We start from the raw sequence: 16267 nt of genomic DNA, 5'->3' as shown, positions 1-16267 counted from the left end.
GGTGACGCACCCCAGAATCAGGCTCCCTCCTCTCTGGTTCCAGATGCATCGCCTGAGAACCACAGCTGCCAAGTCAATGCAGCTCTGCAGCTTCTGCGTTAAGCGTTTGTCCCCTGGTGGTTAGTGCGCGTCATAGCTACCAGTCAGAGCATCTGCCCCCTGGTGGTTATTGCACATCATACCTACCGGTCACACAGTAGAATGGCCACTTAGGCTTTTATATATGTAGGTATCATGAGTCAGCCCATATATACATTCAAATATAATTTCATGACTAATATTTACCCTTACTATATGAAATGTACTCTTGTATTTACATTGTTATTCTAATTCATTTCTTTAAAGACCCAACATGACCCAATCAGTTAATTTCAAAACTCAGTAGTTAGAAAAACACCGTTTAAAAATTTAAGTGCCAACATAGGATCTTCAAAGGGATTCTAGTCAGAAAGAAATAAGTACTGAAATAAATAGAAATGGAAATCTAATTGTTAGACCATTGCTACTCAGAGTATGTAGTGTGGGAGCAGCAGCAGCAGCGATTGGAAAATATTAGAAATGCAGACTCACAGGTCTCACCCCAGTCTTTCTCAACTTGAACCTGCATTTTAACAACTCTAGGTAATTTATGTGGACATTCACATCTGAGAAACACTGAGCTAGACTTCTTTCACCATTTAAGAGATTTTCAATTACATCCAGGTAAGGTTGGCAAACCTGATTTAAGAAAATGAGTTTTATTTTGCTAATATTTGTTACTTTACTATAATAACTTTCTGAAAGCCAGATACAAAGCAGGGGTTCCTGTTATCTCTTCCTCCTCATCTCATTCCTGTTCTTAGAGAGTTTTCTATGGCCTAAAAACGTGTCCCCACTCACATCTTGAAAAACAAAAGGTTCATTTTTCGCTTCTTCTTCCTCTACATCCCTTTCTGTCTGTCTGTATATCTTTCTGTCTCCTTCCCTCCCTTCCTGCCTCCCTCTAGCATCTAATTATTTTTATGCTGTATCACTTTACTCATTTATAGCAGTATTAGCATCTAAGTCTTCCTTTTCTATTGAGAGAATTGGTCTTCTTTTAACCAGATGGACAAATATTTGTCTACGAAAGCCGATATAATAACCTAGGAAACCTTTATTACAGTTAATAAGGGCAAATGTTAAAGAATAGTCAAGGCATACCTTTTAACCCAGCAATACCACTCTAAGCATAATTTTCATGCATGTGCACAAGGAGACATACACAGAAATGTTCATTGTAGCAGTGCACATAATAGGAAAGGATAAAAAATAGCCTAAATTAAAAAAATAGCCTAAACAGCCAGCAGAAGAAGAAATAATTCATATATATATTTATTGTCGGATTTCAGTTATCCAATGGTATAGGATAAAAGCAGTTAAAATGAATAAACTTGAACTACAGGGAAGGAGGGAGGGGAAACATGAGATTAGGCAAGTATATGCAGGAGGATTTAACTACTTTTGTTAAGTTTTATTTATTTTTTAATAAAGAAGTAATTAAGATAAAATACTGTTACATTTTAAGCTTGGGTACATCGGGGTTACATTATTTTTTTGTTAAAAAAAAATAGCATAAGTGTAACATTTCAGTATACCACAGCTCACTTGAGGTTAAGTAGCTCCAAATCTGACTCAAATACTACTATTGTTCACTAGATTCCACTTTGTTGTTTAAACTTCAAAGTTGTAAAAGAGTTATAATTTCCTGGACAAGAAATCCAGGATCTTGATTAATTATGCAAAATAATTTAATTTTGGTTCTAAACAGTTGTTGGGTTAACTGCTAGCTGTACAGAAATATAATAAATGTTCTTCTTTGTCTAGGTAAGTATTAAAATATTTTTATTTACCCCCGAAAAAAAACAAAAAAGTATACTTTAAATAATTCAATTGCATAGTATAGAATATGGCCTGAAACTCTTAAGCAAAGCTCAATTATGTATCTGTACTATAATGGGGAGATAATTTACTTGGTTATCTTGGCTTATACTAATTATGGTTTAGTTATTACACATACCATCATTTCCACACTCCCTGCTGCCACAGCATCTTTGGGTTTTGCATCTTTGGTTCCAATGTAGGAGCCGATGGTGTCACATGACCAGGGAGAGTACTGGCTATAATCATTTCCCTTATATTTCCCAGCTACCTTCAAGTCTTCATCCAATAACTAAAGAAAGGGAAAAAAAGAAAAGAAAAAATAGGAAATGGGTCTATAAATAACAACACAGGAAAAGCAGGAATTTCTTAGAACATCATGCCCCAATCAGTTAATTTAAAAACTCAGTAGTTAGAAAAACACTGTTTAAAAATGTAAGTGCCAACATAGGATCTTCAAGGTAATGGTGGTTATTTGATTTGTCACAACAGTTTTTATAGAATATAAAACAAGTGAAGAATGATGTTTAGCTTTTACATTTTGTTAGCAGAAGGTCAGAAAGGAAGTATCTCAGTGTCTTTCAAGGAATCAAGCTGGAGTTTTGAGGTTTGATCATCCTCTTCCTCATTAGATCATGTCAATACATAAGCAAATATGTAACAAGCTCTAAAGTTTTGCTTAACCGTCCCCTCAATAACATACCAGGTAAACAAGAGCATTAAAACTATTTGAATGTTCTATATGGTAGTAACTTTTTTACTGAAATCTCTTTAACAGTAATAATTCATATCTTGAAAAATTTCTGGTCCTGAGGTTGACTCAATGGAGTGAAAAGGATAAGATGCCTAATTCTGTTTTCTCAAGATGAAATCTGAAATTATATGATGACAGAATAGCTATTCTAGGTCTAACATATTTTCACTAAATTCACAACATTTGTACTTGTGTAATGTTTTGCAGTATTCAAAGTATTTTGATGCACACTATCTCTCTCATATGTTCAAGTCCACATGATCTAACCAAGGCTCCATCAGTCTAGGGCAGTGCTAGAACTACAACGTCAATACTGCTTTCGCTTCAGATACATATACTGATCCCTAGGGGCCACTGGTACACATAACTGGCTCTATGCCTACCTCCATCTAAAACAATCTTGTTTTCTGAATCATCATTATTGGTCTTCTGTGGGGCACAGGGTCTGCTATTTCCAAATATCACTCAGTTTCAACCACAACTCCTACTTCTATGGTTAATACCTTTTTTTTTTCCGTCTTGCCTCTATTTTTAAAAATATATTTTTATTAATTTCAGAGAGGAAGGGAGAGGGAGATATAGAAACATCAATGATGAGAGAGAATCATTGATTGGCTGCCTCCTGCATGCCCCACACACTGGCGATCGAGTCCACAACTGGGGCATGTGCCCTGATTGGGAATCGAACCATGATCTCCTTAGGTCAACGCTCAACCACTGAGCCACTGTGCTACCTTTAGTTTTAAAATTCTGTCGCTTTTATCATTTCTCTTCCACTTACAAACTTTGTGTAGAACAGCTAGCTTTTTAGAGAAATGACCTACTAAAGAGGGCTTTTCCCTCTGACCATAATGTATTATGCATCTGTTAAAAGGAATGAGAAAAGGTTATATACTGACACAGAAAGACATGCAGGGTAATTGGTTAAATGAAAACAAAAAAATACAAAACACACACAAAACCTTAAGATATATTACTAAATGATACTTATTAGTTCACCCATAGAAAAGCTGAAATATCTAATGAACTGACAATGATATAAAAATGGGAATTTTGGAGAAATTGTTATGTATTTTTACAATGTATAAAGTTAACACAACTCTATATATGTTATTTATGATCAGAACTGAAATTTAAATACAGTTGATCCACGAACAACACAGTTTTGAACTGCATAGGTTCACTATACACAGTTATTTTTCAATAAACATCCCCAGGTTTTGTATCCACAGGTGCAGAGGGTCAAATGTATGCATAGTTCTATGCCATTTTTTACAAGGGTCTTGAGCATATGTGGCCCTTGATATGGGGGCATGTGCTGGAACCAATCCTCCACTGAAGGACAACTATACAGTAGTAAAGTTTTGAGGGAATCAAAAGTTATACTCAGATTTTTGACTTCACGGGGTTGTCAAAACTAACACTCCTAACCCCCATGTTGTTCAAGGGTCAACTGAATATAGCTTTGCATGTCAGTAACTAGTTATTATTCACTGAATGCCTGCTATGTGCCACATGACTTATGTCTCATTTAATCTTCACCGCATCACTATGAATAGGCTTCACTATGCTTGATTTACAAAGAGAAACCTGAACCTCAGGGTTCAGGGAGGCTAGGGAACTTACAAAAATCACACACTGGGTGACACAGCTAAACCTCAAAGATGTTTGATTCCAAAATTAGCTCACTTTTCACAGTGTCATACTGCTTTCCATAATTCTTAAAAAACAGTAGGGCATAACAAGGTTCTAGGATGTCTCTAACACACAGTTTTCCATCATGTAATGTTTATACTTTACAAGTAAAATTACATTAACAGATGTTATGACTTTCACAGATGCAAAAGGTTACTGTTTATTATACATGATCTGATGCACTTCACTTTTCACTTCCTGTTACTCATTAGCTGCCAGACAGCAGTGTTGTTTAGAATAATAATTCTACACATAAAGGATGTGAGACATTTTCCTTACATAGCATCAACTACAACAATGCTGAGAAGATCTGTTTGACATAAAAAAAACGCACCATATATATATATACTATAAGCTCAGGCAGTATGTACAATCAACAAACCAGAATACATATCAACAAAGCAAAGGCTGGTTTTTTGAGAAGACGAAATTAGTAAGTCCCTAGCATGACTGAAAAAATTATTAACTGATATTAGAAGTGGAAAAATGAAAACCACTATAGACCCTGTAGACATTAAAAAGACAATAATATTCATTCATGGTGACTATTAACAATGTCCTGTAAAAATACAAAGAAGATAACCCCCAAAAGTGTGGCTTATTGCCCTGTAGTACTTTAATCAGTTTATTCTAGCAACCTTATTTCAGCGTTCTTTTTTTTTTTCTAACACTCACTACTATACTAGCCTGTCTCTCCTATTCTTTGAATCATCTTTACCATCCTGCTACTTTCCTCTTTATTTATTTATTAAATATTTTTTTTAAATATATTTTATTGATTTTTTACAGAGAGGAAGGGAGAGAGAGAGTTAGAAACATCGATGAGAGAGAAACACCGATCAGCTGCCTCTTGCACACCCCCTACTGGGGATGTGCCCGCAACCAAGGTACGTGCCCTTGACTGGAATCGAACCTGGGACCCTTCAGTCCGCAGGCCGACGCTCTATCCACTGAGCCAAACCGGTCAGGGCTATTTATTAAATATTTTTATTGATTTCAGATAGGAAGGGAGAGGGAGAGAGAGAGAGAGAGAGAGAGAACATCGATGATGAGAGACAATCATCGATCAGCTGCCTCCTGCATGCCCCCTACTGAGGATCGAGACTGCAACCAGGCATGTGCCCTTGACCGGAATCGAACCCAGGACCCTTCAGTCTTCAGGCCGGCACTCTAGCCACTGAGCCAAACCAGCTAGGGCAGTTATTTAAATAAATATTTGGCATATCTCATTTATACAAAGAGTATAAACTAAGGAGAGGGGAATTTCATTAATTTGATAAAAATTATCTACAAAAAAAGTAAATATAATGATGAATTATTAAACGCTCCATTCACTAAATGATTGCAAATAAGTCAAGAATACGTGCTATCATTCCTTTTATTCAAAACCATTCTGGAGGACTAGCTATCACAAGATAAGAAAAAAACGAGACATAAGGATTGAAAAGAAAAATGGTCATCATTCACTGAGGATATGACTGTGTGCAAGAAAATCCATAAAAACCCACCAAACAAATATGAAAAATAATAAGGAAATTTAGCAAGGCTGCTGAATATGAGGGTCAATACACAAAAATATTTTTTCTCTACATTAATAATAAAGAGAAGCCCTAACCGGTTTGGCGCAGTGGATAGAGCGTCGGCCTGCGGACTGAAGAGTCCCAGGTTCGATTCCGGTCAAGGGCATGTACCTTGGTTGCGGGCACATCCCCAGTAGGGGGCGTGCAGGAGGCAGCTGATCGATGTCTCTCTCTCATCGATGTTTCTAACTCTCTATCCCTCTCCCTTCCTCTCTGTAAAAAATCAATAAAATATTATTTAAAAAAAATAATAATAAAGAGAAAATAAAATTTCAAAAAGGATTCCATTTAAAATAGCTTAAAAATCAATTATCTAGAAGTAAGTTTAATGAAAGATGTGCAAGACTGAAAATTAGCCCTAACTTGTTTGGTTCAGTGGATAGAGTGTTGGCCTGCGGACTGAAGGGTCCCAGGTTCGATTCCGGTCAAGGGCATGTACCTTGGTTGCGGGCACATCCCCAGTAGGAGGTGTGCAGGAGGCAGCTGATCAATGTTTCTCTCTCATCGATGTTTCTAACTCTCTATCCTTCTCCCTTCCTCTCTGTAAAAAATCAATAAAATATATTTTTAAAAAGACTGAAAATTATATTACTGAGAGAAATGAAAGAAGATTCAAGTAAGTGGAGGCAAGACCATGCTCTTGGAGACTCAATAGTGAAAAGATGTCACTTCTCTCCAAATGGATCTAAAGCAACACTGTCTAATGAAAATATGAGACTCACACATGTAATTTAAAAATTTCTAACAGCCACATTAAAAAAATAAAAAGAAACTTAAAATGAATTTTAATAATGTATTTGTAAAACTAACACTGGTATATCCAAAGTATTATCATTTTAACATGTAATTAATAGAAATATATTAATGAGTATCTTGCTCTTGGGGGTACTAAATCTTCAGATCCAGTGTACATTTTATGCTTATAGCACATGTGAATTTGGACTAGCCACATTTTTTGCACTCAGTAGTCACATGTGACTAGTGGTTACATATTGGACAGTGCAGATCCAGAGAGTCAATGTAACCCTAATAAAAATCGCAGCATATATTTTTGTGGACAACAATATGCTGATTCCAAAAGGTGCCTGGAAAGTCCAAGGACCAAGAACAGCAAAGGTAGCCTTGAAGAACAATAAAACTGAAAAACAAACATCACCAATTAATAGGATGTATTATAAAACTACACTGAGACAATGTGGTGTTGGTCTAAGTACACAGAAATATATCAATTAAACAGAATATGAGTCCAGAAACATATCTAGTCTCCCAACCATGAAAAAGGTGACTACAGGGCCCTGGGAAAAGGATGACCTTTTTATTAAATGGTGCTGGGTCAATGAGATATCCTCTGGGGGAAAAAATGGATCTTGACTCTTAAAACACTAGGATACAAAAATCAATTCTAGACAGACTGTAGATCTAAATGGGAAATAAAAAGGTAAATCTTTTAGAAGAAAACATGGGGAAATTTTTTCATAACATTGAGAATAATAAGCAAAGACTACTTAGGCAGGACATGTCAAACGACTGATAAAGGAAAAATGGATAACCAAGACTAAAAATGATGTGCTTACTTCCTCTTGATGGAAGGTAGGCGGCAATGTTGGTGAAGGCGCAAAAGGAGGTGGAGAGATAACCTTCCTTTCCTCTAGTTGGGCCATTATTTCCTTTCGTCTTCGATGTAGCTCATCTAGACTAGGGTGGGGCTGGGGAGGAGGAGGAAGCCGGCTATAAGGAGGCTCCTGAAAATGCAAACATTAGTAAAAATTGAAAAGAACTTCAGAACACACTTATTTATTTAGCACATATTTTAAATAAGCAGTAGCTTATTTAACATTTGGAAATACCAACATTTAAAACAAAGCAAAACAAAATCTCTCCCCCCCCCCCCCCCCAATTCTCAGGATTTCCCAAAGAGCTAAATTTAAGTTTCTTTTTTTGGTCAGAGGCCATAATTTCCAAATAGATCTAGAATTGTTAATAAAACCATCTAAAGCTCAGAAACTAAGAAGGGTTATTAGTGAGAGTGGGGTGGGAATTCTTTCCCCTTTAATAGTTTAATTTACAACAAAAACCTACCCAAATTATGACAAGATGAAAAATAAGGGCATGCTTTATTTTTTTTTAAACAGTGACTCTAAGCAGTAAATAAATTAGATCTATGTAATAAGAAAAAAATACAGCATACTCTGATGTACGAAGGTCTGATCTGAGTTGGATGAGGAGCCACTGGGTAGTAACCCTCCACCTGTTGGTATCTTTCTCTGGATTCTGGTACATAAGACGGTACTGCTGCAGGTGGAATCTCAATGGGTATAGGACTATCTCGGAAAATCTCCTCTCTTGGATAAGATTGAGCAGGATATATTCGACGGCCATCATAGTGTGGCGGGTACATAGGTGGGTACTGTTGTGGCTGTGTGCCATATTGAGAGTTTACAACACGATCTTGGAGGTAGGGTGGGTAATGATCCAAGTAGGGAGGACCGGGCTCAGGAGCAGAAGGTGGAGGTCGGACAAAGCGGGACACACACTGTGGCGCAGTGTAGTACACACCTGTATGTTACAGAAGAGCAACCAGAGCAACAATGAGCTAATCTAATTTTCTATATAAGTCTTTGTCCATTAAAATATTTCAACACTGAATAATTAACAATCAACTCATTTCTTTAGATATTTCCCCTCGGCTATGTACTCAGGTTAACTTTACGAAAAATAACATTTAAAAATTGTCCTTAAAAGTGAAAAAAAAAACTAATTTAGAATCTACAATTATAGATTGGCTCTCTTATTGTTTGACAGTCTTTCAGATGTGCCTTAACACAATGCAAACATTGGAAAGCAAAAAACTACATTTCCCTGAAGCTCGGGTTGCACAGATCACTCATTTGCATGAGTTCTGAATGTGCCACTGTGTTAGCTGGAAAGAGATCTGGTGCAAACCTAGCAGCTTCCCGATTTCCAGACTTTTGCTTCAAGTGATATGATTCTGGAGCTAGCAGTTAAGGATATAAGGTTCAATTTTTACTGCTTCTTCACTAAAACAGGTTCTTTCAGCAGCTAGTTCTGGGACTTATTCCTGCAGGCCTAGCTTAAACCTGCTTTTCCAGCACTTTCCATTGATTTTATGAACACCTAACTTCATGCATTGAACCTCCTTCTGCTAACTATTGAACCCTAACTGGTACACTGTATTTAAGGTCACTTCAACAAAAGTAGTTAGGTTTTTCCGACAATTGGTCAAAAGAAAGATACAAACCAATTTTTATCATATTTTCATATATATTAATAATGCTGTACCAATTTAAAACTATCCTTTAGAAAGTAGAGAAGACAATTCTGATTCACAATTGAGATAGCCTTGAGAAAAGGCAATGGAAAACACCTTTAATCTATCCCCATTTAAAAATAACAGCACTATTAAAAAGTTTAAATAAAAAACAAAACACAGAGAATAAGCCGTTAAAAAAAGAACAGCACTATACTAGTTACAAATGGGAGGTATGGCAACCCTATGAGGAGCAAGTCTATCGGTGCCATTTTCCAACAGGCCCAGGTGATGGGGCAGCATTTTACTGATAAGTTTTTTAAATGAAGGTATGCACATTTTTACACACAATGCCATTGCACATACCAATAGACTATAGTATAGTGTAAACATAACTATTATATTTACTGGGAAACATAAACATTCATGGGATCGAGTCTGAAACCCAAAATTGAACTGGTGACTTCCTGGTTCAACCTGATGCTCAACCACTGGGTTACACCAGCCGGACACAGTTTTCTATTTTTCAATTTTTTATGTTTTTATTGATTTAAGAAAGGAAGGGAGAGGGAGAAAGAGATAGAAACATCAATGAAGAGAGAGAATCATTGATCAGCTGCCTCCTGCACGCCCCACTCTGGGGATCGAGCCGGCAACCTGGGCATGTGCCCTGACCAGGAATCGAATCGAGACCCCCTGGTTCACAGGTTGATGTTCAACCACTAAGCCATGCCGGCCGGGCCACAGTTTTCTATTTTTAACTAATATTGATTCTATACTATAAACTCTCTACATGTATGCTGCCTTTTTAAAATTTTTTAATATATTTTTATTGCTTTGAGAGGAAGGGAGAGGGAGAGAGATAGAAACAACGATGAGAGTCATTGATTGGCTGCCTCCTGCACACCCCCTATCAGGGACCCAGCCTGCAACCCAGGCATGTACCCTTGACTGAAATCGAAACTGGGACCCTTCAGTCCACAGGCCAACGCTCTATCCACTGAGTCAAACTGGCTAGGGCATGTATGCTGCCTTTTTCATATACACTACAGGACCCAGAAAAATAGTCGATGATAACTGAAAGGAAGAAAAATATACTGTGTGTATTTCATTTATACGCATTGTAATAATAAATTCTTTTTTCATGTTTGAAGAAAATTTTGGTCAGGATAATATATACTGCCTTTGCAAATTTCCATTGTTAACTTGGGTGACTAGTTGTTTCCATAAATATAGGGTTGCGCAAAAATAGGTATACAGTTGTGAGTACACAAAACACTTCATTCTTATTATTTATTAATCATTGTATTATTTATTTGTATAATAACTGTAAACCTACTTTTTCCAACCCCTGTGTATGAACATATTTAACATACAACTGCTTTTAGTAGTTAAGGCAATTTTGTTTTATAGCTTTGTTACTTCACTTATTTTACTATTTATACTATTTAGTTACTTTACTTATTATACTATTTAGCTGATCATAAAATCTGTTTTTTCCCCAAAGTATTAAAAAATACACTTATCTTAAGGAGGCTACTGCAAATACGATCATTCTTACCTGGAATCGTTCCCAAAACGCCTAAGAAAAGTGAGCGCAATAAAGGAAAGATCATTACCCTGCTGATAAGGTGCTGGTTCAAACGGTGGAGCGGCTCCTCGAGGATCCTGATAATACACGTCTGCCTGCTGGGCGGGATATAACTGTGAACCCCGCGGTACCATCTGCATTGGTTTAGTGACAGGCATAGGAGGCAGGTCTGATGGCCCCCTTGGAGGTACAGGATGTGGAATACTCTTGGGGACAGTTTCTAGCCTATGGGAATAAAGTTCTGCAAGTCAAGTTTAAGGTCTTGAAATGTACATAAATTGTTAAATGTAAAAAAGAATTCCACAAAATTGGGAAACTGTTTTCTTCTGATAGTCATACCTTCTACAAAATGTATAAAATTTGATCTTATTTCACCTATGCTTTCTTAAAAATCAATTAACATAAGAAATAGAAATAAAAAACAACAAAATGGCCAAAAATTTAGTTTTAAAAAATTGATTATTCTTCCTTTCCTCTACTTCGTATTTATAAAGAAGAAATTTTAAAATATAAGTTAGGAAAATGACATACAGGTCAGGAGGGGATCCAGGGGCGCTGCTGCTCAGATGATCCATCTTTCCTGGTTTCAGAGTAGAATCGTAGCTGGGGTCTGTTCCTCGTGGAATCAGCTGCGTTACTGTGTTCCCTGCTGACACAATCCCATTGGGCAGAGCAGGGGGTTTTCTGTTTGGCAGATCCACCGCACCTTCGTCAGGAAGGATAGCTGCTGAAGGCAGGCCCACCTCATTAAGCTGACCCATAGAGGCACTCAGGGGTCTTCTGGGACCCAGGCGTTTGTTCATTTTACGAAATCTATGTAAAAAGCAAAGGCACACACCAAAACCAAAATTACAAAAGCAAAACCAAGAACACAAATGCATTTAAGAAACAGATACAAAAGTTAAAAGATTCTAAGCACATTGTTTTCTAGAATTTCTCTTCAAACATTGGCTTTAGCTATATACTTGAGAATGTGCAAGTGTGGATATATCCAAGCTCATTTTATGAGGCCAATATTATCCTAATTCCAAAAACCAGATAGAGACAATACAAAGGAAGAAAATTATAGGCCTGTATAAAATCTCAAGCAAGACACACTGATTAAGTATAAAATTCCTCATAATATTTGTAACATTACAAATCATGCTAATTAAGCCTAGCTAGTGTGGGTCAGTGGTTGAGTGTCGACCTAGGAACTAGGAGGTCATGGTTCGATTCCCAGTCAGGGCACATGTCCGGGTTGCGGGCTCGATTCCCAGTAGGAAGGTGTGCAGGAGGCAGCCAATCAATGATTCTCATCACTGATGTTTCTATCTCTCTCTCCCTCTCCCTTCCTCTCTGAAATCAATTTTTTAAAAAATTATGCTAATTAATATTTGTATTAATATAACTATGCTATTTTCTTTTTTTTCACAGTTAACATATTTATTTATTTATTTATTTATTTTTTAAATAAATCTTTATTCAGATTATTACAATTATTTCTCCTTTTCCCCCCCCATAGCTCCCCTCCACCCATTTCCCACCCCACCTTCTGCCCTTACCTCCCCCCCACTGTCCTCATCCATAGGTGTATGATTTTTGTCCATTCTCTTCATGAACCCCCCATACCCCTTTCCCCCTGAGAATTATCAGTCCACTCCCTTTCTATGCCCCTGATTCTATTATATTCACCAGATTATTCTGTTCCTCAGGTTTTTAATTCACTTGATTTTTAGGTTCGCTTGTTGATAGATATGTATTTGTTGTTCATAATTTTTCTCTTTACTTTTTTCTTCTTCCTCTTCTTTAAGAATACCTTCAGCATTTCATATAATACTGGTTTGGTGGTGATGAACTCCTTCAGCTTTTTCTTATCTGTGAAGCTCTTTATCTGCCCTTCAATTCTGAATGATAGCTTTGCTGGGTAGAGTAATCTTGGTTGTAGGTTCTTGCTATTCTTCACATTGAAAATTTCTTGCCACTCCCGTCTGGCCTGCATAGTTTCTGTTGAGAAGTCAGCTGACAGTCGTATGGGTGCTCCCTTGTAGGTAATTAACTGTTTTTCTCTTGCTGCTTTTAATATTCTCTCTTTGTCTTTTGCTCTTGGCATTTTAATTATGATGTGTCTTGGTGTGGTCCTCTTTGGATTCCTTTTGTTTGGGGTTCTGTGGGCTTCCTGGACTTGTAAGTCTATTTCTTTCACCAGGTGGGGGAAGTTTTCGGTCATTATTTCTTCAAATAGGTTTTCAGTATCTTGCTCTCTCTCTTCTTCTGGCACCCCCATAATTCTGATGTTGGTACGCTTGAAGTTGTCCCAGAGTCTTCTTACATTATCTTCAACTTTTTGGATTTTTTTTTTGCTTTTTGCTTTTTCGGTTGAGTGATTTTTGCTTCTTTGTAATTCAATTCTTTGACTTGATTCTTGTGTTCCTCTATTCTGTTTCTGGGTCTGTGTATAATATTTTTTATTTCAATCAGTGTATGTTTAATTTCTAGTTGGTCCTTTTTCATATCTTCGAGGGTCTCGTTATATTTATCGGCCTTTTCTAGGATATTCTTAAAAAGTCTTATAACCGTGGTTTTGAATTCTATATCCAGTCGTTTGTTTTCCTCCATTTCTTTCGTTTGTGATCTGATTCTTTGACCCCGCATTTTCACTGATTCCCTGAGTTGGTAAGGTAGATATTTGTGCTAGGTTTCCAATATGGCCCAGTGGGTCTGCTTCCCCAGTTAACCTGAGGTGGACACTCTTGGTGCACCCCTTTGTGGACTGTGTGTACAGCCTTGTTGTAATTAAGTCTTTGTTGTTGTTGGTATCACTGGGAAGAATTGACCTCCGGGCCAGTTGGCTGTAAGGATCAGCTGTGTCTATGCTGGGAGAAGTTCGGTGCTGGAGACAGCCTTATAGGATTAGACTTGCCAAATTGCAATAGCCTCTGTGCTCAGCTTGGATGGGGTGGAGTCTCAGTCTTGGCTTCCTGTCAGCCTTGCCCTTGCGCGCATGTGCGCTTTCAGTCCTCCGCCTTCCCCAGCTCGAGTCTCCGCCTGAGAGTCCAGACTCCCCCCACAAGAGCGTGGGTCCCCAGGGGCTTGCCTGGAACTGGGGTTCACTGCAGTCAGAACTGGGGCTCAGTGCAATCAGAATCCTCTGACTCCCTTCCACTAGGGAAAGCCTGTGGCAACCTCCGCAGCCTTTGTGCGCACTGGCCCGCGTGCGCCTTCAGACTTCTGCCTTTCCCAGCTCGAGTCTCCGCCCGAGAGTCCAGACTCCCCCCGTAAGGGCGTGGGTCCCCAGGGGTTCGCCCGGAACTGGGGTTCAGTGCAGTCAGAACTGGGGTTCAGTGCGGTCGGAGGCTTCCTTCCCCCTTCCGCCAGAGAAAGTCAGCCAGGCTCTCAGCCGCCCTTCCTCTCTGCGCGCACAAAGCCCCTTTGCCGTGCCTCCAATTCTCTGTGAGCTTTTCTCTTTCCTTCTAGTTGTAGAATTTTCACTCAGCCAGCTTTTCTGTGGTTCTGGATGGTGTCCGTTCTGTCTTTTAGTTGTAGTTTTGAAATTGTTGTGCGAGGCAGCAGTTTAGGTGTTTACCTATGCCGCCATCTTGGTTTTTCTTTCTAACTATGCTATTTTCATTGAAATTTCTATTTCTAAAACTTATTGGAGGATAGGGTAGAAAAAGCTTTAAAGAACAGTGTTCCGAAAAATTTTATCTTACGTGCTCCTCAAATGCTTTGGGATAGTGAGCCTATATTATAAATTAAGAATAAAACAGAAGGCCAGTGTGCACTGAGAAAAATCTACCATTTATTCCATTAAATTATTTAAATAATCAAGAATTGTAATTTGTATCAGATCTGGTGCTGATTATAAGTGTGCCTATGCAGAACTGAAATTATTTCAAAATTGGGTTAATGGAAATCATGTCGAATAATGCCTAAATTTAAAACAGACGCTGTGGTATAAAAGGCTTGTAGATTCTAAATCTAACCACAGGAAAAAATTAAGTCATCAAACTCCAGTATCCTTGGTCCTCAACAATGAAAGCAAATCTATTCACAACTATCTAGTGCATTTAAAAAAATTTCAAACACCAACCCCCATCAGAGTAATGCTATTTTTTCAAATGTTTCCCATAGCTGACAAATTTCTGGGGGGAAAAAAAATCTACCCATCAGGGGTAACCACTGATAACAATTTGGTATAAAATCATACAGATTTTCCCTCCATATCCTGCCTTAATATTCATATGTACATAAGATTACTGTTTACAGAAATAGGGTCATATATGACTGCTTAGTAATTTATTTTTCCACTTTATAATCCTTGGTATTCCTTTAAGTCAGTACATTTTAAGTTATTCCTAACTTTTTTTGCTGGTAAAACAATGTAGTAATGGATAATTATATACATGTATTTGCACCCTTGTGTGAGTAACCGGAAGCAGACTTGCTAAGTCTCATGTATGCACATTAGAAACTGTTTTAATGCTCCAAAACTATTATTGCTATTCCTACTAATAAAGTCTTTTTTCAGTATGTCATCAAACACTGGGTAGTATCATTCTTTGTTAACTGGTAGTTCAAAAATACCAAGTTTTGTTTTTATTTGCATTCTTTAGCAATTAGTGAAGTTGAACAGTTTCATATGTTTATTGGCAATGAGTATTCTTCTGCTTTGCTCATTTATCTTCATATTCCATCTTTCCACTGGCTCTTCGTTCTTACAGATTTATAGGAGTTCATTCTAGGTTAGGGATTATCAGCCCTTGTATATCATTTCCCCACTAATCTTTATTCTTTCAATTGTGGTGTATAGGACATACCTTAGTTTTAATTTTTATGTAATCAAATTTATAAGTCATCTTCTTTATGGATGCTAGGTTGTCATGCTTCCAAAATCCTTTCCTACTATAAAATTATGTAACAACAACAAAAATCTGTAAGTACTCTATGGTTTCCTTCTTAAATATTTAAATCTCGGATACATTTGTAATTCATTTTGGTATAAAGATAAGAACCAGCTGTAATTATTTTTCCAAACGGATAGCAGTTATTTCATCATCTTTTTTATTATTGATATAAAATGCCTCCTTTGGCACATATGTCCATGTATCTGGAACTCCTTCTAGATTTTCTATTATATTTCATTGATCTATCTATTTCTATGCTCACACCATAGCATTTATATTCATTTTAGCTCATAATACTGGCTAATAGTTACTGATTTAGTTCCTTTTTTCAGAATTTTCTTGGCTATTTGCATATTACTGTTTAAAAGACAACAAAACCTTTATAATGCCCAGTCTTACCTAAAAATATAGTATTCTTTCATTTATCAATTCTTCCTTTATGTTCCTAGCTAGTCTACTAATTCAATTAATATAGATACTGAATATTTCTTATTACTTTATTACTTGGTATTTGTCTTTTTGTTGTTGTTAATGCAAAAGGAATCCTTAATTTCACTTTACTGGTTTGTATGACAGCAAGTCATTTACAAATTT

At 37.2% G+C, this 16267-nt stretch overlaps 1 protein-coding gene across 4 annotated transcripts in view; it reads right to left on the bottom strand.

The window, feature by feature from the left end:
• Positions 1-16267, bottom strand: part of RC3H1 (ring finger and CCCH-type domains 1) — a 58181-nt gene that overhangs the window by 6692 nt on the left and 35222 nt on the right. For all 4 annotated transcript variants that reach the window (XM_080647954.1, XM_080647953.1, XM_080647955.1 and 1 more), the window contains exons 10-14: positions 11319-11600; positions 10816-11012; positions 8117-8484; positions 7503-7670; positions 2039-2191 (exon numbers count right to left, since the gene is read on the bottom strand). In XM_080647954.1, the coding sequence (XP_080504080.1) occupies positions 2039-2191; positions 7503-7670; positions 8117-8484; positions 10816-11012; positions 11319-11600 (1168 nt within the window). The remainder of the gene's footprint in view (positions 1-2038; positions 2192-7502; positions 7671-8116; positions 8485-10815; positions 11013-11318; positions 11601-16267) is intronic.

Source organism: Plecotus auritus (assembly GCF_963455305.1).
Source record: "Plecotus auritus genome assembly, chromosome: 12".
NCBI classification, from domain to species: Eukaryota; Metazoa; Chordata; class Mammalia; order Chiroptera; family Vespertilionidae; genus Plecotus; species Plecotus auritus.
Note: the sequence above shows the minus strand (reverse complement) of the source record. Positions and strands in the feature narration are given on the sequence as shown.